Raw genomic sequence first — 27,684 nt, forward strand, 5'->3', positions numbered from 1 at the left:
GAATAAAAACTCAAAGTAGACGTAGCTATATTACTCTTGCGATACAGGAAGTGAACTACTATAAATTGATGTGTCTAGCTATTTATACCTAACATATCTCTCATTCTCACCAATCTAGAGAGCGAGTGTGGCTTAGGAGTCTGTGTCCAAATTTCCTAGTCAATATTTTGGTACTTTCATTGAGAGCCAAAACTCAAGAAAGTCACTTACAAGATGGTTGCAATGCGCTCCTCAAGTGTTGAAAGAAGATCCACATTAACTGGCCAGCAAACTCGGGGTACACCAGTTACTGAAGTTGGAATTGGGACTACTCATACAACTCAGGTGCTAGGAGGAGGCCTATAACCAGCTCCACAACTCATCCCCCAAGGCCGCCAAATCCTCTTGGTACTGGAACTGACGAGTAGATTCTGTTGGGTTTTGTGCCCTAAATAAAACCCATTTCAATATAATCAGATTTACTTATTAATAAAGACCAGAAATAACATTTTATGTTGCATGGTTCACATGATTTATTTCATGATTATATATATAATGTATGAATTCTTTTTAAGTCCAAAACATATGAATTTGTTAAAGATTATAGTGTTGTCAACACAGTGGAATATAATCTTAATTATATGTTCGAAAGTTTATTCCCTGATTTGTCAGAACACTGGATTTAGACTGACATGGTATAATCAGCGATAGGTATTCTTACACCTTGGAAAAGTGTTATGTCCTTTCCAGGACATTGGCAAAGTTTACCAGTATCGGAAGTATGGAGTATACATCGGAAGGGACCGATATTGAACTTTGATTAGATATATTAAAACTTACCGTAATATCTATTCAATTCAATATCACCTGTTGATCCTAGATCAAATGACCTTAATCCTGATATGGTTAGGTTCGATCTCAAGAGTACTATACATGTTCTTTGATTTGTTAGTTAAGCCTACTTTTGGGTCAAGGTGATACGTACATTTTGGGAACATGATAGTATAATTGAGTGGGAGCGCTACCATAAATATGGAATCTATAACTTCTATAGGAACTTAGAAGTGAAACGATGATATCCTTCAAGCTTGGCTAAACAGAGATAAATGGTGGAGATCTCATTTCACTTTGCTGAAATATCATTTATACGGAGCTAAGTGTTTTAAGGATAAAATACATAGAAGGTGTAACGGTAACTTAGTGCCTTTTCAATGTAGATCATCTATTAGATGGTCATTGATCACATTAGGGTTATAACAATGGATAACTAATGACGTGTCTATATCATGGAACATATAGAGCGTTCTATATGACTGAGAGTGCAATTCCAAGTTCTAAGTGTGGATTCAATAAGGAATTAATAAGTTAGGGAATTTACATGGTAAATTCGGTTCAACTTATTGGAAGCTCGGTTATATAGACCCATGGTCCCCATACTAGTTGAGACCATACTGCTTGTAAGACTTAGTTAATTGATTTTAATTAATCATTTATAATTCTAAAAGTTAGACTATGTCTACTTTATAAATTTTCACTAAGCAAGGGTAAAACAGTAAATAGAGAGTTTAAATGGTATATTTATTAATTGGGAAACTTTGATTAGTTTTTATTAATAAATAAAATAAATGACAATATATTACTTAATAATTAATTATAGTTATTAAATAATTAGATTTGAGATTTATGTGGTTGAATGAGAAAATTGGCAATTTTTGAGAAAATGGGAAACTAGAAATGATGAAATAGGAAAGTTGGAAAAGTGGAAGGCTTGTTTCCTAAAATATATGGCCAGCCACCTTTGCTTCCTTTTCTCATTTATTTTTTATTTCTTAATGCCAAGTAATTCAACCTTAATCCTATGTGGTATTCTATAAATAGAAGGTAAAGGTTTCAAGTTTGATAGACACTTTACTGATTATTTTCTCAAACACTCTGAAGCAGCCACTCTCTCTCTTTTTCTTCTCTGTTTTTCGAAATTCCTTTGAGTGATGAGTAGTGCCAACACACATCAAGTGGTACCTCAATCATAGTATGTAAGACTATGAAAAATCAGCACCAACAAGAAGGAGAGAAAGAAGATCCAGATTGAGATCTTGATTATGCTCTGCTACAGAAAGGAATCAAGGGCTAGAGATCTGATTGGAATGAGTCATAATATTCTGCTGTACCCAATGTAAGGTTTTCTTAAACTTTATATGTGTTTAATTTCATTGTTTTAGAATTCATATTAGGATGTTAATAAACATACTTGGTAGTAAATCTAGATCATGGTAAAATAATTCCAACAGATTCCACCTGGGGAGCCACATGTGAAGTTGGAAGACTCTTAGGAGGTCGATCCCGAGTTGAACAACTCAGTCAAACTGTGGATAACCTACGAAAATAGCTACAAGACTCCCTTGACAATTGATACGAGCTGTTTTAACAGTGGTTCATGGGGAACTAGCGAAACATTGAAAGCTAACAGGTTGAGTGGGAACAATAAAGAGCTAACCTTTCTCAACGGATTAGAGAAGCCTTCACTTTAGTCACGGAACCACCCCTCGAAGAGGTCTTTTCGAGTTGGTAAGAGAGATCCCCCATCGACCAAATAGTCACATGGGAACTAGTACTCAAGGGGAAACCCTCAATGCACGAAACACAACTAACATGCTTGGTAACCCTGGAAGTACTAAGCAAACACCAGGCGTTGAGGCTCCCCAAAGGGAAGAAAACTTTGAGTAAGAGTCTGAAAGGACTCAAACTCGTGGATGCCAACCAATAGGCCCTCCACCTGATGTGGAGCGACCTCAGAACATTGAGAGAGCCAACAGGACTCCTCCACTGAGTCCTTTTTAATGCTCTCATAACACCAGACTCCGAGACACTACCAAAGGAAAGGGACTTGCTACTCAAAATGAAGGGAGTAATCGAAGACTTTACTTCAGAACTAGAGGCTATGAGATCTGACAAGTAAGGACCAACGAGCCGCTTCATACTCGAGAGTACTCCCGAGATGAAAGAGTTGAGTTGTGCCATCACTTTGCCTGTGGCCTCGATGGCTAGCAGTATGAGTACTTCCCTCGACTACATGGAGAGGAGTTAAACTTGAGCAACCAGTTCAATTCTCTTTGTACTTGTGATCAAGCTGAAGACTACTTTGCGGGAAGTAGCCACTACAACACCCAGATGAACGCTCTGGTAGCGCTTCATCCCAAGATGACCCAAAATTCTTTCTAGAAACATCACCGATGTTTCTTTCACGAGCCGATGGTCAGGAGACAATGACAAGATCCAAGTCAACTGGAGTCCATGGCCGATTTGGAAGACCAAAAGACCAACAGTACACTTTAAGTAGAAAATAGTTGGTAGAAGCGGGAGCTTTAAGAGGAGACCCTAATCGGGTAATAAAAGCTCTAGCTGGGATGCAAACCACCATCCATGGTGTCAACATGGTAGAGTTAGACTACCTAACAACTCTAGTGAAGGGAATCATGACCCCGAAGTTGTCAAAGTTAGAACTCAACAGAGAGTGACAGACACCACTCTCTAATCAGATTTAAAGCTCTACCAATCCTCCAAAGTTCAAGAACCCTTCCTGGAATCAATACACCAGGAAGGAAGATCTACTATCTCACATCTAATACTTTAAAGTGCATACTAATTTACAGGGAGAATCAGATGTAGAATCTTCCCTGCCACGCTGACAGGCCTAGCTCAGCGGTTGCACCTCAAGCTTCCCCTGGATTGATCGACTCATGGAAAGATCTAGTGGATGCTTTTGGCAACCAATTTGCTCCTTCTTGACAATGCTAAATCAAATCCAATGATTTGGTAGACATCAAGCAAAAAGAAGATGACCTCCTCAAGGAGTATATACAACAGTTCTTAGAGGTAGCCGCTAAGATAAAAAGGCTTAGTGAGAACACAAGGTTAATGACACTTGTAGTCGAGCTCTAGGAGATGGGCCCTCTGTGGTCCGACCACTATCTTAAGGCAGTTCACACCATAAATGACTTTCTTGTTAGAATGGATGACTTTATCAATTAGGAAGAAGTGGTCACCCGAGCTAAGGGCTTAAAAGGCGATAAGAAGAAGTCATTAGACTCCCCATCCCCTAACACTGAGGCGCAGGGTAATGGGAAGAAAGGAGGTTCAAACAAAGGGAAAAGAGCCAATAATGGTGGAAAACAAGGCAACTCCCCTAGTGGAAAGAAAGCTAAAACTGGGGGTAGGCCCTTTCGAGAGTATGAGCCTCATTTCACTACCTACTCCATCCTCTTGGCCCTAAGAGAGGAGATCTATACGACCACACAATCAACAGTGATGTACCAAAAATCCCTTCCCTTCAAAGAGTTAAGGAAGATGGACATGAAAAAATTCTGTTGCTATCACAATAATTGCGGTCATAATACAAATGAGTGTAATCAGTTGCAGGATGAGATTAAATTTCTCATCAGACAGAAACATGCTACTCTTCAATATTATGTATGGACTCCTATCATGTCAACTACCCTTACAACAATCCCTTGGTTGTTGAGGTGTAGATAGCCAACATGATGGTGTCAAGGGTAATGATTGATGACAGAGCATCCTCAAACATCTTATTCAAACAAACCTTAACCTGGATGGGTTTTTCACTTGAAGACCTATAGTCGTGCAAATAGCTAATGTATGGTTTCAACGGAGCTGGTATTGCCCCATGTGATAAAATCAGACTACCACTCACAATCAGCACTACCGCAAGGTAGACCACCTTCATGGTCACGTTCATAGTGGTGGATGTGAAGTCTTCATATAATGTGATGCTCGAAAGGCCAGCCCTATATGACCTTCAAGTTATCTCATCAATATACCACTTGTCCGTCAACTTCCAAATGACAGCTGGTATCGATTTTCTCTTTGCCAATCAAGGAACTGCCCATGAGTGCTATAATGCTTCATTATCTCTCACTAAGAAGACCTCTTCTGCTGCTTCGACACCAGGGGATGAACAAGACCTCTCCCATGGATACCAGAGAGACAATGAAGACCTTCAAAATTTAAACTATGGAGAAGACAGAGACGACACCTAAAGCCACTTGAAGGTGCACCCAAGATGGGGACGACATTGACCTTCATTTTGGGGAAATCGACTCTAGAGTTGGTCTGATCAAGGAACTTAGAGAAATTCCCCTTAACACAATGCACCCAACCAAGGTTATTCAGATTGTAACAAACCTCATGGAGGTCTTGAGTGAGATGCTCATGGCTTGCCTTAGGAGACATCAAGACATTTTTTCTTGGTCGCATGAGGACATGATTGGGATCGACCCCCAAGTCATCTTTCATGCCCTCAATATAGACAAAGTAAATTTTTGGCCTATACAATTGAAACGCAGGCTCCTTAACAATGAGTACTCCAAAGCTCTTAAGGAAGAAGTTGAAAGACTACAAGAGAACAACTTCATTAGGGAAGCTTTCTACCCAGTTGGGTATCCAACATTATTTTGGTGCCTAAACCAAATGGTAAGTGGAGAACTTGCATCGACTTCATTAATTGATAACTCTATGAAAATAGAGTTATTTAGCTCTTTTTGTGTATGAAATTAATTTTGTTCTCAAATATTTTTAGCTTATTATAATAATTTTTACTTAATTTTATTTAATTTTACATAAATATTAATTTAGTATAATTTGTTTAGTTTTAGTTAAATTTCTTAATTTTTGAATTTATTTTATTTAGTTTTCTAATGATTTATTTGTCTCAACTATGTAGTTGTCCATTGAGTATGGTAAGGCCCAATTATCTTAGCCATTATTGAGTATGGAGTAATATATGAAAGGAAAGCAAAAGAAATGGGCTGAATGATTAATGGGCCACAAGCTAGACTTTGGAAAGAAAATTAAGGGCAAGATGTCATATTTGATATAAAAAAGAGAAGGAGAGGGCGTGAAACAATATTGGAGGCGGCTGGGTTTTGGTGCTGCTCCAAGGACGCCGACAGCAAAGAAAAAAATCAAGAAAAAGAAAAAGAAAAAAAAAAGAGAGAGTTTATGTGAGTATTATTTAGGGTTTTAGTTTAGTATTTTTATTTTGAAGATTGGCAAAAATTAAGAGGAAGAAGAAGAGGATTTTGGCAAAGAAAGCTTGGAGTATTGTGACAACTCCAATATGGGTTTTTCTTTTCATCCTTCTGTTATTTGGAACTTTGTAATTTTGACACAATTAATTATGAGCTATTTTTTTTTTTTGCTAGAATTATTTTGTTGACTTAAATTGTGATTTGGTATTTTATTGCTATATGTTTAGTGAATTGGTTTTGTTCATTCAAGAGTGTTTATTGTGCAATTGCTTACTTTTGTTTGATCACCATTAGTAAGTAGTAGCTAATCTTGATTTTGGAAAAAATAGGGTTAGTGGAATTGCTTGAATGATGCATGAATATCACTTTGGAAAAATGTGGTTTGTAAATGGCATAGGAATATGTTATTTACCTTGTATGTCTTGAAGGAATTGTACTTAAATTGGTATTCTTAAAATTAATTTGGCATAGAAATATGTTAATTAATTAGAGAATCAAACCATAAATACTTTGGAAAAAGGATTATGACATTTTAAATTCCTAGTTGACATCATCAATTTACAACAATACTCATTTGCACCATTATATCAACTTTGCATTTTTAGGCCAATTTAATAGTTCTAGCTTGTTTTTTTTTCTCAAAGTTTGTGTTTGTTAATTTTTAAATATTCTCAACACTTTATTTTATTTTTGTTTAAACCAATTTGTGAGAAATTATTTTTATAAATTAATTTCTAATTTTCAATCCCTGTGGAGATGATACTCTATTTATCACTTTATTACTTGTTACGATTGCGTACACTTGCGTATATCTAATTTTAGCACAACAAGTTTTTGACGCCGTTGCCGGGGATTGATTTTGTGAAATTTTATTTGTGGAACTTAGTTACTATCAATTTAGTTTTTTTTTTTGTTTTCATTTGCTGTTTTATTTTCATGTTCTATTTTACGCTTTGTTTGTGTTGTTTTGGTTTCTTTTGCAAGGTCTTGAGATGTCTCATCTATAAGTCCTTATGAATTTGTTCAACATTATTTGGAGCCCTTGTATGAAGCATGGTGGAGATACAAGGCATTTCTAATGAGGTTTCCATATCATGGGTTGTCAAAAAAGTGTCAATTAGAGGTTTTCCTCAATGGGTTGAATCCAAGCACACGAGAATGGGTAGAAAGAGGAGTTGGTACCACCAATTTCTACCAACTATCAATCGATGAAGCTTATTGGATGTTGGAAGACATGACAGAGTACAATGAGTGGTGTTGTAATTGTCCAAACAAAGACCATGTTTGGGAGGACAACTACAATAATTTGGAGCCAAATTTTGACACTTACACTCAAGCACCAAATGATGAGATTTTAGAAGATTTACAAGAGTTCAACATAGAAGAAGATCCTCATCAAATAATTCAACCAAGCTCACTTGAAGTGTTGATGATGGAGTTCATGGCTAAAAATGATGCCTTAATTCAAAGCCAAGCTTCATCCTTGGAGAAATTGGAGAATCAATTTGAGCTTTTGGTCAATGAGTTGTGTGATAATTCCTATGAAACTTTGGGTAGTGATATGGAAAATTCAAGGGAGGAAGAAGAAAGTAAAAATGTCATTAAAAGATGAGGAAGCAATCATTCCACAGTAGTGAAAGAAAAGATGAGAAAGCAATCATTCCAAGTTTGTCAACATTTGTTGTTGCTCATAATGCTGTAGCATTTTCACAGCGAAATTGCCCAGTTTTTGAAAAAATTCAGCAAGAGCATTCTTGCATTCCTCAAGTCAAAGAGCTCGTGACAATGGAATATTATGTTTATGAAGATGATTTTTGGCCACTACCTTCTGGAAATTCTTTAAAGTATTTGAGAGAAAAAGGTGTTCTTGCTCTGAAATCGTCAAAGTAAGAAAAATGCTAAAAGTGGTTTATTAGGACTTTTTGCCCTATTTGTAAGAAAATTAGTGATGAGTTGTAATCATTTTGAAATTTAAACGCCTCGATTTCCCCCCAAAAGTAAACGTTGGGAAATTAAGTAATCAAGTACCTAAAGAAGAGCAACCATCAAAAGCGTGCAAATTTTTGGAAAGGTTCGAGGTACAAATCACTTAGTGTTTATGAGCCGAATATTGAAGAGACCTTTGGTCAGAATCACATCCGATCACCAACAGGCATATCGAACACGTGCCACCCGTTCAAACACGAATTCAAACCGAGTGAAGTCTACTCCCAACTTTGGAAGTCCTGTGTAGACTTAGGAGGCAAATTTTATCCCATTTTTTGCACTATGACATGGCAATATGTACTAGTGACACGTGTCAGTTATTCTTTACACTTGACTGGAGAAATGTTCCAAATAGACTTCGAGTACATCTGCAAGCATAAAGCCTGCTTGACCGAGTAGGGCAAGGGTAGATGACCTGAGCAAAGAGTGATCCGAGTCGTGTATCAAGACTTAATTACTTCAAGGTTGATATCGTGAAGCTCAAGCACAAAAGCAATTCCTACAATCATGAGATCATACTAGAAAGATACGCAAGCTGTATCAATCCACCATTTTATGTATTCTAAATATGTAATGTATGTTCTTACAAATTATAGATATTGTAAGCAAAAGGGAAACCTTTCCTCATGCATTTAGCCCTATAAATAGTGATTTATTCTCATTGTAAAAGGGGTCGAAATAATCGCTTTAGAGAGAGATCAAAGATAGAATACTTCGAGATTTCATTGTGAGAGCTTTGAGAGAGGAAACACTGTGTTTTTTATTCTCAAGTCAATACAATCTAAGAGGAGTAGGCTATTACCAAACTAAAGGGACCAAACCTCTTTAAAAAATCCTGTGTTCTTTATTGTTTACTAATTTTTGCTCTGTCTTAATTACATTCGTAATCGCTTTTTAATTGACTGACTGTCGTTGGCTAAAAGCGAGGTCAAGATTAGACAACTCTCTTCTCTTTTCTTCGTAACTTTGAAATTCACTATCTAATTCACTCTCACAATATTGTTTAAAGGTGATTTGAGTATCATCCCACACTATTCAAGTTGATACTCATGCCTTTATGGAAGAATTTGATGAACACAATCGAAGGAGGATGAGATTCAAGTTCAGATCTTGAGTATACTCTGCTACAGACAAGAGTCAAGAGTTAGAGATCTGAACAGAATGAGTCATAATGTTACGCTGCAACCAATGCAAAGTTTTTTTATAACTCTTATGTGCTTAATTCACTGTTTTAGTAATTTCCATATAAGGATGTTAGATTAGTTATAAAACAACACACATAAATAGTAAATTAAGATCTTGGTGAAAGATTTTCCAACAGTATCATATTTTCGACAAAAGTTCCTTTTAATCTTTAACTGATCAAACTCATTAATTATTGTATATTTATATTTGTGTCAACATTTTAATTAGCAAATATACATCTATATAATACAGTCAAAACTTCCTTCTTTTTTGTCTAGTATTTTCCAATAGTTACATACTTAATTTAAGAAGTACTAGATGAAGAAAATTAGTACTTAAGAATATCTCTTTCTATAGTTGTGATTGGAGATTGTTCTGGTCCATTTATGGATGGTTTTATAACAGTAATAAAGAAGATATTATATAAAATGGTGAGAAGAATGAGAAGACCGGCTGTATATGTAAGAAATGAGCTTGAAAACTCACTCACTACTTCAACTTCGCTATCTTGATCATATTCTTCTCTTGTTGTAAGCTTCACATCAGAGGCTGCAAAGCATTATAGTTTATAATTATTCCACTAACTATATCATGTATACAAAAACATATATATATTCTTGGAAATATTAGAGGCCAGATAGAAATTTGTATGAACGATTTCTTCTAATCTTCTACTCTCTTTTTTCTAATTTAGTTAACTTTTTATTCTATTTTTCTCATTTAGTTAGGTCTATGATAATAGTTTCAATACATGGAGATTTATCAATGATTGCATATATTTTATTAGAATTTTCATAAATTTAGTTTATTTTATCTATTTGTAGATGTTGAGAAATATAATTTTTTATTAAGTTTTTTTTTTCTTCTGAAAATCTAACATGGATAAAAAACTACATGATTAGTATACTTCTAACTATATAAATAAGGTATTCATATACTCACTTTGATTTGTTAAAATATATGGGTAATTGATAACATGGTCTTGCTCAATTACTTAAAATTTTTTATTAATTGATTTGGAGTTATCAAAACAAATTTATATATTTATCTAATATATCTATATTTTTATAAGCCAATAAACTTGAGGCATGATTTCTGTATTTTATTTTTTCCAAATCTTTTATTCATTTTATCTTTTATGTGATGTTTGATATACTTAAAAAAATTCCATATAACAATAAAGTATACCTAATAATAGAATAAAATCTAAATATATTTAAATTAATAATATGTAATCAAACTTATTTATAGTAATTTAACAATAATATCTAATAATAATTAAATGAGGTATAAGAAAAAAAGGTGATAACATAGGAATTAAAAGATTATTCTATTTGTATTTAAAAATAATTAAAAAAAAAAGTCAATAATCATGAATTATAATATTATTTAACTTATTTAGTAAAAATATTAATAATACTGAATTTTTAAAATAATAAAAAAACTAATCATAAATTAAGTAAAGAAAGCCTGAATTATAACTATACTACATTCACTTTTGTGGAAAGAATATTCTAACGACACTACAAAATAAAATATAAAAATTTTAATAAAAACTAGTCAAACTGTATATTTTTATTAAGTAAAGAAAGCCTGAATAGTCATTTAAAAATAACTACAACATCAGTCACAAGACCATGTATTAAATTCATGATCATTTCTTTTATTATAAAAACACATGTAATTTTTTGTTAATTTTACGATCTTTGATATTTGTCACAAAATCACCATCTTTCTATATATTTTAAAAATAAGAAATCACATTTATAATTTTAATACTCTGACCTTGTCTATAATAACACACATCAAAATATTATATTTTAAATTATATCACTCAATATAAGTATAATATATACATAAAAAAATTATGAAAATTAGACAATATCGCGTGAAGTGCAGCTTAATTTTTTAGTATATATATATATATCTCAAGAAAAGTATTAGGAGAGTTGAGATGGCTTTCTATAAAGATAATATTATTTTTTTTTTCTATTTTGTGTTGGTTTTAGATTTTTTTTAATCATTTTCTATACTAATATTAAATTAAAACGTACTAATTAAAATTTAAAAAGAAATTAATAATGAATGACTTATAGTATTTTAAAATAAAAAGTATTAATATGATAATTACAACATTATATTTATAATATATGTATTAATTATTTATATTCTACCATTAAAAAAAATTTATTTGTATTTTTATTTATTTATTTATGAGGCTATTCATCATCACCAAGACTCTTTATCATTTTTGACATACCATATATATATGTATATCTTACTATTGCTCAAAGACATGAAAAATACCTAAAAACTATCGTATATATACCAGAACAATATATATTTTAGAATTTGAATTATTTTTATAAAAAACATTATCATAAGAAGTATGTCAAACTATTAGTATGATTATGATTAATGAGGTATGTATTTTCTATTTTCTATTAGTATTTTTGAATATATCATATTGTGTAGCTCATTTGTGAGACATTTTATAATCAAAAAACTCCCAAACATTCTTACCATACTATGAATATATATATTCTACTATTATTCAATGTAAGATATATGAAAAAGATAAAAAAAAAAAAAAAAAGAGAGACTATCTTATATGTACCATCATATTTATTTTAGAACCTGAAGGTCTTTAGAAAATTATTATATGGGATTGGGAAGGAAGCTAAGCTACTGGTATGATTATGATTTATAAGGTATGTATTCTTAATTTTTAATTATTATTGTTGAATATACTTATTTTTTGTATGCATTCTCATATATATATATATATATTATATTTAGGCAAGAGAAATGCTAATTACAACCTCCTATTACAACCTTTTAGTCAACCTTTACGTCCAAAATCACATGCCGAATATTTTTTTTCAAATTTTTTTTATAGCAGTATTTGTTATAGTTACAGTATCATTCCTGTAGATTTTTGAAAAATTTCGAATAGTTTACAGTACCTAAAACAGAGTTTCTGATATTCCAGTTTACCACTCGTGTTTAAAAAACATCAAACGTATTTTCAACACTGTAACCTATTTGAAATTTTTTAAAAATTTATAGGGATGATGTTGTAAGCATAACGAACACCCCCGTAAAAAAAAATTTGAAAAAAAATATTCCGACATGTGTTTTTGGGCATGGAGGTTGACTAAGAGATTGTAACAGGAAGTTAACGGTAACACTCCTTATTTAGGCAATCACCTTACACATGTAAAATAAGTTTCACGAGAAGGATTAAGCAATCAACTTATATATATATATATGAAATAGATTTTAAAATTACAGATCTAACAAGGCTCATCATATTCAAATGCAATATCATTTATAAAACCTTGATTCCTACAAAGTAATGAGAGCATTAATAGTGACATGAAAAATTAACTTGCACTATTACAAGTGGATATGGTGACATAATAGTTGATCAATAATATTTTAATCTTGAAGATTTGAGAAATTAGTCGGAGAAATTAGAATCAATATTTTAGTCCAGAATAAGGTCATATGTTTGCTAAGATATATTAATTTTTTTTCTCTTTAAAGTTTTATAAGTTACCCTTTGTTGTTTTTGTTACATTTTGTCAAATTTTAATATGCTTCTTTACTTATGTTTTGTTTTGCCTTTTTATTTCTTTTCTAAAAATTATATACAATGTAAATAAATATGTACATATTAATATACTATGTAGTTAGATCAATATACATATCATTTTGTTTAGTTTAGTGAAAGCATCAAAAAGTGTAGGTAGCATCTCTTTTTATTATTTTTTTTCATTCTTTTTTTATTAATTTGTGAGTACATCACTGTTGGTCCCAAAAATAGACAAAAGAAGAAGTAGTTTATTTATATTAATTTTATTAATAAAAAAATCATGTACATTAATTTTATAAAAGTGAAAATTGTTGGCATTCTTCTTATTTTTTTTAATTAATGTAAAAATATATTTATCCTTATATATATATATTCTATATGTATATGTATACCATGTAAATATACAAAGGAAATTATTTAGGATGTGAATTTATATTCTATTTACTTTTTAATTTATTTTTATTATTATGTGAGAGTTTTATATTTTTATCAAAAAATAAAAACCCATGAGAAAAAAATATTATTAATTATCCATTAATGGATCAACGAAATCTTTTTATTTTTATCACTCTGAGCACCATTTATTATTACTATTATTATTATTGATCTTGTTGTTATTGTTGTAGTATAGGTCCTCAAAATAAAAAGATCTCTAAAAGTTGTTCTAGTCATGAAAAGTTAGATGTCCTTCGGAAGGGCATTCCCGAAAGTCTAACTTGACCATCCGGAAGGGCATTCCTAAATGTCTATCGTGTCCACCTGGAAGGAGTTTTCAAGAAAGCTAGTCTTCCTCCAAAAAGGAGTTTTGGATGGCTAGCTATTCCTCCTACAAGAGTGTTCTGGATAGTCAACTCCAGTTATTGCCTTTCCTATCCGGGAAGTGGACCTTAAATACTACCAACACTTATCTTTTCAGAAAGAATGAGATCAGACGAGTTTTGAGAGGTAATTTTTAGAGAGAAAGATTTAGAGGTAGAGTGAGAGGTACAGAGAAAAGAGAGAGATTTGGTTTAAGTATTGTATGAAGAATCTTCGGTAGATGAGGAAGATTCTTGAGTAAGAGTGTGAGAGATAAACAATGTGAGAGAATCCAACAAAGAATCAATCTCGAATGTAGTTGTACCCTATTCTTGCTCAATCAATAAAGAAGATTTGGTGGGATTCTAGAATTGGAGTAGAACTATAGATCACATTAATCTATAGGACTTGAATCAGTATATATCTTGGTGTTGTGTTTTATTGTCTTGTTACTTTAATCGTTTTTGGTTTTAATACTCTATTCATCCCTATTTTTATCTTCATTTACTGTTTATGGATAATTAATCCTATCATAGCTAACTGTTTCTTGATTAAATTTTATTTGATTTGATTTTGCACTTTAGTTGTAATTTTCCAACAAATTAGAGCTTGGTATTCGATCAAGAACGTAGAATCAAGATTCTTTCTGCTGTAATTCTTTGAAGAAACAAGTGAAGCTGTCAATGGTGAGATTCAAATTGAAAAAGTTCGATGGAAAAGGGGACTTTGCGCTATAAAGAGAAAGTTTAAAAGGAATCTTAGTGCACCAAAAAGTCTCCAAATTTCTTGAAGATGAGAAATTATTGGATGAAAAGAAACCAGACGAGAAAGAAGAGATGGAGGAGATGGCTTATTACACGATCATAAATCTGTCGAACAGTGCGAGAAGAAAGATTGTTGCAGAAAAGACGGCTAAAGGAATTTGAAACAAGCTTGAAAAACTCTATATGAAGCCATCAATTGCTATTCATCCCTATTTTTATCCCTATTCATCCCTATTTTTATCTTCATTTACTGTTTATGGATAATTAATCCTATCATAGCTAACTGTTTCTTGATTAAATTTTATTTGATTTGATTTTGCACTTTAGTTGTAATTTTCCAACAAATTAGAGCTTGGTATTCGATCAAGAACGTAGAATCAAGATTCTTTCTGCTGTAATTCTTTGAAGAAACAAGTAATGCTGTCAATGGTGAGATTCAAATTGAAAAGTTCGATGGAAAAGGGGACTTTGCGCTATAAAGAGAAAGTTTAAAAGGAATCTTAGTGCACCAAAAAGTCTCCAAATTTCTTGAAGATGAGAAATTATTGGATGAAAAGAAACCAGACGAGAAAGAAGAGATGGAGGAGATGGCTTATTACACGATCATAAATCTGTCGAACAGTGCGAGAAGAAAGATTGTTGCAGAAAAGACGGCTAAAGGAATTTGAAACAAGCTTGAAAAACTCTATATGAAGCCATCAATTGCTAGCAAGATTAATTTGCTAGAAAGGTTATATGATTTTAGAATGATTTCTTCTCTCTCTCTCTTTAGATGATAATATCGGCGGGTTTTATGAGATTATTGTAGAATTGGCTAATATAAATCATCAGGTTGATGAAGAAAGCAAGACCATCATTTTGTTAAGATCACTTTCAATCATGTATCAAGAAGTCAAAGCTGCCATCAAATATGGCAGAGATGTGATTGTATTGGAGAATGTTCTTATCCCACTTAAATCAAAGGATTTTGAATTACAATTGAAAACAGAATCCAAGAAAGAAGAATTGTATTTGGTAGGAGGGAGATCACCCAAGAAAGTAAGTTTAAAGAGTAAACACCATCACTCTCAATCAAGATCGAAGTTTAGGGAGAAGGAAACTGGAAAGTGTTATTTTTGTGGAAGGTCCAAACACTTGCAATGATTTTACAAGAAGTACAAGGAGCAACAAGGTTTCATCAAATCTCACAATGGAGATAGGAAGCAAAATCGGCATCATCACCACCAAAAGGATTTAGCTCCAGTCACAGAAGATAGTGACGACTGCTCAACGGATGGAGAATTGTTATCCATATTGGAATCTTTAATAAATAGGGAGTGGATTCTTGGCTCTAGATGCACGTATGACATGTGTATGAGTCAAGAATCATTTTTTTTTTATTATAAATCAATTCATAGAGGTAAAGTTCTAATAGGAAATTATCATTCATGCAGGGTCATTGGAACTAGAAAGGTTACCATCAAAAAGTATGATGGTGGAACAAAGGTGCTGACGAACATAAGGCACATTCCAGAGTTAAGATGAAATCTCATAACCCTGGGTGTGCTTGAAGATGAAGATTATGGAAACAAGTCCATGCACGGAAGCTTAAGGATCACCAAAACTTTACTGATAATTATGATAGGTAAGAAGATCAATTGTTTATTTGTTCTCCAAGGAGAAACTATTCCAGTCGGTGAAGCGAGTTTGGTGAAAGGGCTACAATTAGATATGCAGTTGTGGCTTCACAAACATGGGCATATCAGTGAAGAAGGCCTTAAAGAACAGCACAAACAAGGTATAAATGAAAATTTAAATTTTTGTGCCTTAACATTTTATGCAGCTTGTGTTTTAGGGAAATAACATTAGTGGAAATTCACTCCAGTAAGGCATAGAACTAAGAAGATACTTGAATATGTGTATGTTGATCTTTGGGGGCCATACAAAGTGCGTACTCACTCCGATAAGTAATATTTTCTTTCTATAGATGCTTATAGTAGGCGTGTTTGGACCTATTTTGTGACAACTAAGGATGAGTGTCTGGAACACTTTAAAATTCTTAAAACTCAGGTGGAAAACAAAATAGATCATAAAGTGAAGAACCTTAGAGCGAATAATGGATTGGAGTTTCTTAATTTTGAGTTTGACAAGTTGTGTCAGGAAGTTATAATCACTAGGCATACAACTGTAGTGAAGATCCCGGAGCAAAATGATGTTGCTAAAAGGATGAACCGAACCCTGTTGAACAAAGTGAGATGTCTACTGTTCTATTTTGAATTAGGGAAACCATTTGGGGGGGGGGGGGAACTCTAGCTACTATAACCTACCTTGTAAATAGAAGCCCAAACAGAGTTATAGGCTTAAAAACCCCTTATGAAATATGGTAAAACAGAACTCAAACCGAACGCATCTAAGAACCTTTAGGTGTACAACTTATGTACACAAATCAATTAACAAATTGGAACCCAGATTAGTTAAGGGAACTTTCCTAGGTTATGGCTTAAGTACGAAGGGGCATAGAATTTGCATTTTTAAGAAGGGTAGATAAAAGGTTGTGATTGCTAGAAATATTGTTTTCAATGAGTTGGAATAACGTCACTTGAGATTTGGAAAAGGTAGTAGTCTCCGTGTGATGCAGGAAAATAGGAAATAAGAACACTGCACACATGGAAATGGAATACGGAACGAAACATCTAGAAGAGAGTTCACAACTAGAAACGATTTTGGAACCGGAACAAAGTGCACACACAGTAGCTGATGCTAAGCTGGAAGAAAATGAAGACAAAACATAGGTTCCAGAAGGATTTGAACAAGATGGTTTGGAAGGTTATCAGTTGGTGCGTGATAGAACTAAAAGAGAGATTCACCCTTTGGAAAGGTTTGCTGAGGTAGACTTGATTGAGTTTGCACTTGCAGTAGTATAACAAATTGAATTTGAAGAGCCCAAAGGCTACAAAGAGGCAATTTCAAGTGGAAACAAGTCGTAATGGCTCCAGGCCATGGATGAGGAGATGGACTCACTTTAGAAGAAAAATACTTAGGTAGTTGTACAGAAGCCACAGAATAAAAAGATCATGGAATACAAATGGATTCTAAAGCCGAAAGAGGGAATTAATGAGAATGAACTAGTGCGGTTCAAAGCCAAGTTGGTGGCTAAGGGTTTACTTAGGTGGAAGGAATAAACTACACTAAAATCTTCTAACCTATGGTAAAGTACAAGATGATAAGATTGATGTTGTCTTCGGCAGCTCAAATGGAGTTTGAAGTTGAAAAAATTGATGTTAAGACTTCCTTTCTAAATGGATTCTTGGATGAAGAGATCTACATGAAGCAGCCACCTGGGTTTCCAGTGGAAGAGAAATGATTTGAATTAGTATGTAAGCTCAACAAGTCCTCATATGGTTTGAAATAGTCATCAAGACAATGGAATAAATAATTTAATACTTATATGGAACAAATGAGGGTCAAATGATCCACATATGATCACTATTTATATTTCAAGAATCTGGAGCAATCTATAATTGTGTTTTTATTACTCTATGTGGATGATATACTCATCATGAGCAAAGAAAAATCCACGATCAAAACTATCTAAGCCTAGCTTAAGAGAGAATTTGAGATGAAGGAACTTGGAGTAGTTAAAAAGATACTTGGTGTTAAGGTTTTAAGGAACAAGAAGGAAGGGACAATCAACTTAAAGTATTTTGGGTACATCAAGAAACTTATTCAGAAGTTCAACATCAAAGATGCAAAGAGTACATTCGTTATGTTAGGCAGAAAATTTATTTTGTCGAAGGAGTAGTGTCTAAACAGTGTGAAAGAGAAAGAGAAAATATAAGATGTACCATATGCATTGGTTTTAGGATGCTTACTGTATGTGGTGGTGAGCACCACACTAGACATAGCGCATGCTCTAAGTATCCTAAGCCAATTCATAACTTATATGGGCATAAACATTGGAAGACCCTCAAATGGTTATTAAGGTACTTAATGGGCACTTGGGATTATGGTCTGGCCTATGAAAAAGAAAAAGGAGAGCTAGATTTGAAAGGGTTCGTGGACGCTGACTATGCTTTGAATAGAGATATGAGAAAATAACCACTTCCTATGCTTTCATGACAAACAAGAACTGTATACATTGGAAGGCCCAATACAGTCATTGGTTACATTTTCCACAATGGAAGCTAAATTTATGGCTACTACGGAAGTATTCAAGAAAGTGTTATGGCTTTGGGGAATTATGTTTGAATTCAAACAAATAAAAGGTGGAGTAAATTTGTACTTGGATAGCTAGTCATCCATCAATCTTTGTAAGAATTCGATTTATCATGAAAAGAGCAAACATATAGACATAAAACTCTACTGGATTATAGAGATATGAGCGATTGGTTGAATTAAAGAAGGTCAGATCAGAAGATAATCCTACAGATATTGGGACTAAGGTCTTAATAGTAAAAAAGTTCAAGCATTGCTTGAACTTGATAAATCTCTGAAGTTAGTATACTGAGATATTTGGAGCACCAACAATAATGGCTGCGTTCTTTCTTCATCACCGTCAATATTTTAATTTGAAGAAACTAGGTGGAACTTGTAGTATAGTTCCTATAAATAAAAAGATCTCCAAAAACTGTTCCGGTTATGAAAAGTTAGATGTCTTTCAAAATGGCATTTCCAAAAGTCTAACTTGACCATCTATAAGAAGTCTTGTGGAATGATAGATGTCATTCGAAAGGACATTCTCATATGTCTATCGTGTCGACTTGGAAGGAGTCTTTAGAAAAGCTAGTCTTCCTTTAGAAAAGAGTTCTAGTCCAAATGGCTAGTTGTTCCTCCGGGGAAAGGAGTTTTGGATAATCAACTCTAGCTATTTCCTTTCCGATCCGAGAAGTCTCTTCAACGTATGTGTTGGTATTTCTTCTAGGATGCGTACATCTCATTCGAAAGCACTTTATCTCATGCTGATGTGGAGATACTGTGACATGGAGTTTGTTAAGTTTGTTAAGTCATAACTAACATAACAACTTAGCACTTCCAACCACCGACTTTAGGATCTATATCATGGACCTATTAATACCACTAACACTTATTACTTTGGAAAGAATGAGACCAAACGAGTTTCGAGAGGTGATCTTGAGAGAGAGACTGAGAGGTAGAGAGAAAAGTGAGAGATTGGGTTTGGATTTTGTATAAAGAACCTTTTATAGATGAAGAACATTCTTAGGTAAGAGTGTGAAAGATAAATATTGTGAGAAAATCTAGCAGGAAATCAATTTCGATTGTAGTTGTAACCTATTTTTGCTGAAGCACTAAAAAAGATTTGGCGGTGCTCCAAAATTAAAGTAGAGTCATAGATTACATCAATCTATATGACTTGATCAAGTATATATCTTGAGTTTTTTTTTATTGTCTTGTTGCTTTAATCGTTTCTAGTTATAATAATACTCTATTAGTCCCTATTTATAACTCCATTTATTGTTTATGGATTGTTAATCCTGCTATAGCTAATTATTTATTGATTAAGTTTTAGTTGATTTAACTCTGCTATTTAGTTGTAATTTTCCCACAATTATTATTATTATTATTATTATTATTATTATTATTATTATTATTATAATAGCATACTCTTAATATTACTTATTGATTTTGAATATCATTTGACAATGTATTTATTAACTACAACATGCACTAATATCAAATAATTCTAAAATAATCCATATAGTAATCAAATAATTATCTTAATTTTAATTGAAAAAAAGTGTAAGAAAATAAAATTTAGATAATATAATAATTATTTAGATATAGACTATTATATAGTTTGACTATGATTAACATCTAAAATAAGTTAAACTTTATTCTATTTATAACAATTTATATTATCTAATTTGTAGTTATTTTCATTTTTTAATTATAAAAGAATATATAACAAATAAAATTAAATGTCATCAACTATGTTGGCATTTAAGAAAGAAAAAAAATATACTTATAGTTATAATTAGTATTTCTATACCAAGTTGTCTTGTATGTTATATATTTTAAGGAAAAAAAAAACAACTCAACAATAAAAGTATTGATAATGTAGTAATTACATACATTTTATAATATTAAAACAATAAATTAAAATACTACAAAAAGATCTGAAATACGTATCTTTTAAATATTTTGTTTCATTGTTTTGAATCTAAGTATATATTTATGTATATTTTTCATCAAAAATAATATATACATGTGTATATTTTGACATATAATACCGGTCAAGCATATAAAAAAATATAATTATACATTTACAAGAATAACATAAAATAATAACTTATTTGATAAAATTTATATTTTTTCAAAAATATTAAATGACGGAAACATAACATTAACTATTTTATAAAAACAACCGACATAATACATATCCATATCGTAATAAGTTAATTATTTTATTACATTACCTGAGGTGATATCTCCTTTATGACTATATATTGATAGAATTAATGGACATTATGTCAAAAATAGATTAATTATTAAAAAATTAATATTAGTAAAATTTATATATCTTAACTATTATATATTAAAAATAATATAATATATTTTACATATCACTTAGATAAAAATTAATTAACTTGAAAAATAATAATTATTAAAGATTGCGTGAAGCACAAATTCATTCCCTAGTGTTGAGATTTGTTTAGAGAGAAACAGAAGCAAGAAAATAGAAGTAATGAAAAGAATCAAGCTCGACCTCAAACAGAGGAAGAGAAGCTTTATTTATAGTAGAATGAAATGAGGAGTTACAAAGAGAGAGTTAGTTAAAACTAACTTAACAGAAAAACTGTTAAAACAGTTATTACAACAGTACTGTAACAGACAAAGGACAAAAATGTCCTAACACCCCCCTCAAGTTACACTGGGACTCCTAAGTGTTAACTTGGATCTGAAATTTTCGAACTGTGATATGGGCAGAGGCTTTGTAAGAAGATCTGCCATCTGGTGTTTTGCTGAAATGTGTCGTATGTCAAGTTGTTTAGCAAGCACCCAATCTCTAATAAAATGAAGATCAACTTCTATATGTTTCGTACGAGCGTGGAACACCGAATTGGATGCAAGACAAGTGGCCCCAAGATTATCACACCAGAGAACAGGGGACGGTAGATTAATCAAGCCAATTTCAGTAAACAAAGACTGTAACCAAATGAGCTCTGTAGTAGCAAGAGCAATGGCTCTATACTTGGATTCGGTACTAGAGCGAGCAACCACAGTTTGCTTGCGAGAACACCAGTGAATGAGATTGTTTCCAAGGAACACACAATATCCATAGGTGGATTTTCGATCATCAAATGAGCTGGCCCAATCAGCATCAGAGTATGCAACAAGTTGAAGCTTGGCAGAGGGCTTGAAGTGAAGGCCAAGATCACAGGTTCCTGCTAAGTAACGAAGAATTCGTTTGCAAGCAAGCCAGTGTTCAGATGTTGGAGCTTTTAGAAATTGAGATAACTTGTTGACGGCAAATGAAATATCTGGTCTGGACATGGTTAGATACTGTAAAGCTCCAATAACGCTTCTGTATAAAGATGGATCAGAGAGAGGAGTTCCACTTGTTATAGACAGCTTGGTACCATGAACCATGGGAGTAGAAGTAGGAGTGGCATCAGTCATATTGGTGGAACTAAGCAAGTCTCTTATCTATTTGGATTGAGTGAGATATATCCCTGTTGAGTTTCGAGTGACTTCGAACCCGAGAAAGTAACTAACAGGACCCAAGTTCTTTAAAGCAAACTGTGCATTCAAGTCAGTAATGACTTTGTTGATGAAACTTGTATCTTCGCCTGTGATGAGAATGTCATCAACATATACAAGCAGAAGTAAGAGCTTGTTGTGTCGTCTTGTAAAAAATAGAGACGTGTCAGCCTTGGAGTTCTGAAATCCCAACTGAATTAAGTGTGTTTTGAGCTTGTTAAACCAGGCCCGAGGTGCCTGTTTGAGGCCGTATATGGCCTTGTTAAGTTTGCATACGTGATCAAGATAATCGACACTTTTGAAACCGGGTGGTTGGGTCATATAGACACATTCATGAAGCTCGCCATTTAAGAAGGCGTTATTTATGTCAACCTGTTGAATTATCCAATTATTGCAGGCAGCAAGTGTAAAAATTACCCGAATGGTAGATGGTTTAATGACTGGGCTGTATGTTTCAAAATAATCTAACCCTGGAGTTTGCTGAAAACCTCAAGCAACAAGCCGTGACTTCAATCTATCCACGAAACCATCTGAGTTATACTTAATCCGGTGCACCCACTTATTTGTTACAACTTTCATTTCTGGAGAATAAGGCACCAGCACCCATGTTTTATTTATGACCAAGGCATAAATTTCATTTTGCATGGCATTGAACCATAAGGGATCTTGTAAAGCAGCCTTTAGGGTAGTTGGTTCAAGGGATACTTTGGAAATGGCTGTGAAGGCTTTGGGTTTGGTTATGCCATTTTTAGACCATGTCATCATCGAGTGAGTATTTTGGGGAATGGTACATGGGGCAGTGATTTGTAGTCCAGTAGATGGTAAGGGAGTAATTGTTGGTGGGGGTTCATGATCATGTTGTGGGGAAGGAGAAACTAGGGGTGAGCAAAAAATCTAAGAAACCGACCAAACCGAGTAAACCGACCGTCCGAACACCGAAAAACCGACACCGAAAAAATTGCCTTCGGTTAAAACCGCTTTAATATGGTCGGTTTTAGTGTCAATCGCAAACCGACCGATTAAACCGAGAACCGACCGAACATATATATATATTATATGTAATATATATTATTTTTGTACATATTTAATTTATAATTTTATTAATCTAAGTTTACTTATATCTTTTTTATTTAAAGTCTCAATTATTCATTATTTTATTTTATTATAATTTGATGCATTTACATATTATATACACACATTCATAAATTAATACTAGTTTTTTAATATAACTCATTACCATATTAGTAGCACAAATAATTTGAACAAATTTAAAAAAATTTATTTTACATTATTTATTTAACTAAGAAAGTTTTATTTTTAAATTATATGATATTTGATACAATACTTTAATTTTTTAGTTTTCAAATAATTATAAAAAATTTTAAAACTTCTTTTTTTTTAAAAAAAAAAAAAAATGAAGTTCGGTTTGGTCGGTTTAAACCGACCAAACTGTGGATTAAAACGGTCTATTTTTATAATGGTCGGTCGGTTTTCGGATTAGAACCATAAAAACTAAAAATCGAATTTTGGATTTTTTGTGTGTAAAAAACCGACCAAACCGACCGTTGCTCACCCCTAGGAGAAACCGTGGTGGTGATGTTGGGCTGTGTTTGAGTGATAGTGGGGTTTGTCATTGGGATAGATGAAGGTTCTGCTGGAGAGGGTTGGAACATAGGAGAGTTATTTTGTAATGGTGAGAGTGTGGTGGGAGTTGTTGTGGTAGGGAGCACAGATTGAGGGATAGGGTAAGAGGGCTGCTGAGATGAGAGATTTAGGACTTGGGAGGTTGCTGGTGTGGGAAATAGAGTCTTGTAGGGGAATGTTTGCTCATTGAACTTGACTGTTCTGGCAATATAGACACGGCCAGATGGATGCAAACACCTATATCCCTTGTGCATGGTACTGTATCCAAGAAATAAGCATTGAGTAGTTCGAAAAGATAGTTTATGACTTTGATAGGACCTTAACAAGGGATAACAAGCACACCCAAAAGCTTTTAGAAAGGCATAATCGGGTTTGTGATGAAACAGTACCTCATAGGATGTTTTGAGATGTATGACAGGTGAGGGCAGCCTGTTTATTGTGTAAATTGCAGCGACAAAAGCCTCCCACCAAAAACTCAATGGCATATCAGCCTGTGCAAGAAGAGTGAGCCCAATGTCAACAACATGCTGATGCTTTCTCTCTGCACGCCCTTGCTGGTGGTGTGTATGTGGACAGGGGTGCCTAAACTCAATACCTAACTGTTGTAGCAAGGGTTTAAGAGGTCTGAATTCACCTCCCCAGTCAGTCTGTAAAGCTCTGATTTTTGTTTGAAAACTTCTCTCAACATAGGCATTGAACTGCTTGAAAATAGGAGTAACATCGGATTTAAGTGTCATAGGAAAAATCCAAGTATATTTGGAATAATTATCAATGAAACTTATGTAATATTTGAAGCCTTCCATTGAAGTATAAAATGCAGGTCCCCATACATCCGAATGTACTAATTGAAATACAGCAGTTGTTTTAGGTACAAAACTAGAAAATGACATACTATGAAGTTTGCCAACATGACAAGCTTCACAAAAAGAAAGATCATTACATTTGATTTTAGAACTGAACCTATTTACAGCTGTTCTTAGGAATTTATGAGAGGGATGCCCGAGTCTCCAATGCCAAAGTTGAGATTCAAAAGTAGCAGTAGGTGAGTCTTTGGTGCAAGTAAAAGCGCCTAGTGCCATAAGAGAATTTTGTGATGTGGTTGACATAGGCAAAGCCTTTGAAAGATCAAGATTGTATAGTCCTCCTTTAAGAGTACCCCGAAGAAGTACTTGGCCCGAAATCTTATCCTTGATGAGACATGAATGAGAATCAAAAAGCAAGATTATGTTATTATCTGTAGTGATTTTTGAAATACTAAGCAAGTTCTTAGTTATAGCAGGGGCATAAAGAATATCATTTAAAGCTAAAGATTTATTAGAGACATTTGTGCAAACTGAAGTAGAACCAATTTTTGAAATAGGAATAGAAGAGCCATTACCGACTGTGATTTTGGCTTTGCCTTTGTAGTCGGTTGTGTTTGAAAGCTGCTGAGAATCTGAGGTCATATGATGCGTAGCTCCACTATCAACATACCACCCATTGTTATATGTTGAGTTGGTGGACTCAGAAATCAGAGCTTGAGGATTGTTGTTGTTCGAACCTGGATTTGATGTATTATTTGCAGGTTCGGGATCATATCTGTGATAACACTTGTATGCAAGATGGCCAATCTTGCCACAGATTTGGCAAACTGGTTTGTTGCCCCGTCCACGACCAGTTGCAGCACCACGAGAGGGGCCAGTGGAGTTTCCACGCCCAGTTGGTTGACCACGACCATTGTAGTTGCCACGGGATGATGCAGAACCCCGTCTATTGGTGTGTCCTCTGCCATTAACATGAGCAAGATTTGCTTGGGGAAGATCCAAAGTAGGGTGTTGATGTTGTTCGATTCGCATTTCCTGGTTCTGTAACATATACTGGACTTCTTCCAGAGTGAGAGCTTCAGCACGAGCTGTGAGAAAAACAACAAGAGTTTCATATTCAGGGCCAACACCACCAAGAATGTACATGGCGAGTTCTTGATCCGAAAGGCGATGTCCAGCAGCTGCTAAAGATTCAGCAAGATTTTTCATTTTGAGAATATACTCGTCAATGTTGAGGAAGCCTTTCTTGGTGGTTTGAATTGCAAATCGGAGTTGAAGCTCTTTGGCTTTGGACTGTGTAGTAAACAGAGCAGAGAAGGTGTTCCATAGTTGAGATGCAGACTGACAATGGAGAACATGACCAATCATGGCTTCAGACAGAGAATTCATGAGCCAAGACATGATTAGAGCATCGCATCTTCCCCAATGGTCATATTCAGGATTGGGATTTCGGGTGACGGGATGAATCGCAGGTGGCCGTGGCATTGTGCCAAGAAGAATACCTTCAAGACCATGTGCACGAATCGAGGGAAGAACCAGGGATCGCCAGTAAGCATAATTCGTGCGATCAAGTCGAATGTTGAGCGGAAGCAGATTATTGGGAATCTGAAATTGTTGTGGTGGGTTGTCAGGAGCTTGATGATGACGACGAGGTGGGGTGGTGTTTTGGGCAGGGTGGCCAGGATCATTTTCCATCGATGATACCATGTTGAGATTTGTTTAGAGAGAAACAGAAGAAAGAAAATAGAAGTAATGAAAAGAATCAAGCTCGACCTCAAACAGAGGAAGAGAAGCTTTATTTATAGTAGAATGAAATGAGGAGTTACAAAGAGAGAGTTAGTTAAAACTAACTTAACAGAAAAACTGTTAAAACAGTTATTACAACAGTACTGTAACAGACAAAGGACAAAAATGTCCTAACACCTAGTTATAAAAACTAATACTAAAGAATCTTAGTTTGATTGAGTTATAAATTTAAAACATACCAATTTCTTTTACAACAAATTTAAATCTCATGATTCTTCTTTTCTCTAAGTTTAGTTTTATGTATTTTGAGATTGAATTGATGTAATCAATTTTTGTATAAACATTAGTCCCACATTAATTCAATCACTACTCATAATAGGACAATAATAAGTAAGAGAGCAAAACCACAAATATTTAAGTATATATGGGTCTTCAATCTCACCCAAATGAAAACTATGTCAAATTTTTAAAACTTACTAAACTTTTCACTTAATTAAATATTCACGATATTAATTTAGATCAATTTTCATGTCCATATCACCTCAATAAAAGTTCTAAAAGTTCTAAATGCTTAGTGTTTTTATAATCAAATGCAAATTATGATGGTGGTATATAGCAGTTGAATTCTTTATCGTAATTTTGCTACTTTGAATTTGTATTTTAGTTGAAAGTACTATAGGATTTTCATTCTTATTTTTATAAACGGTATAATTTCTCTATCTTGTTGATTCTGATTTTTTTAGTAATATATCAGCATATAATACAATTGCCTAAATTTACTTTATTAATAAAAAGTTTTACGTAACCAATTATATGTATATATTAATACATTTACATAAAAACTTAATAATTCTTATTAGTTACCTTTGATTTTAGGAGACCGAAGTTGTTTTTGGGAGATGGATTGCAGCTGTTGGTCGAGCTGTTTAAGGGCATCCCTGGCCTTATCTTGGTCAACCTCAAAGTGTTGTTGGGACTCATTTTTGTCTACTGAACAAACAACATAACCACAAGAAAGAGAAAAATAAGAAGAAGAAGAAGAAGAAGGAGGATGGTCTTTCTTCTCCCAGAATAATGGGCCATAAGAAGAGAAAGAAGCTGGCTTTAGCCATAAGCTATGGTGAGAGCAAATGTTCATTTTTGGGACGAGTCAGTACTCAGTAGACACCACACACCTCAAAATTAAACGATATAGCACTACAGTACTTTATTAGATTTGGAAAAAAAAAAAAAAAAGGTTTTGTACTGGACAAAACTATATTGTGAAAATATATGGGATAATGTTGTGGATAATATAACGCGTCAATAATAATGACACATTTCCAACTTACAAGACTCAATGTTTTGTACTCGTAGAGATATAAATTCCATGAATTTTACTATTTCAAAAGGGAAATTTGAATTTCCATACTTAAAATACTCTATAATTTTTCCCCTAA

General features: G+C 33.5%; 1 protein-coding gene across 4 annotated transcripts; it reads right to left on the bottom strand.

Moving 5' to 3' along the window:
* Positions 1 to 27,491, bottom strand: LOC133028975 (uncharacterized). 4 transcript variants are annotated; one of them, XM_061110539.1, is made up of 3 exons: positions 27,110 to 27,491; positions 9,681 to 9,743; positions 1 to 427 (listed from the first exon to the last, which is right to left on the bottom strand). In XM_061110539.1, exons 1-3 carry the CDS (start codon positions 27,381 to 27,383, stop codon positions 321 to 323), a joined length of 444 nt encoding a protein of 147 aa, XP_060966522.1. In that variant the 5' UTR covers positions 27,384 to 27,491; the 3' UTR covers positions 1 to 320. The 4 variants fall into 4 exon arrangements, with proteins under 4 accessions (XP_060966522.1, XP_060966523.1, XP_060966524.1 ...); XM_061110540.1 differs by lacking the exon at positions 1 to 427 and adding an exon at positions 8,712 to 9,133 and having other exon boundaries at positions 27,110 to 27,490; XM_061110541.1 differs by lacking the exon at positions 1 to 427 and adding an exon at positions 8,712 to 9,130 and having other exon boundaries at positions 27,110 to 27,489.
* Between the last annotated feature and the right edge of the window lie 193 nt (positions 27,492 to 27,684).

Source organism: Cannabis sativa, chromosome 2, assembly GCF_029168945.1.
Source record: "Cannabis sativa cultivar Pink pepper isolate KNU-18-1 chromosome 2, ASM2916894v1, whole genome shotgun sequence".
NCBI lineage: Eukaryota > Viridiplantae > Streptophyta > Magnoliopsida > Rosales > Cannabaceae > Cannabis > Cannabis sativa.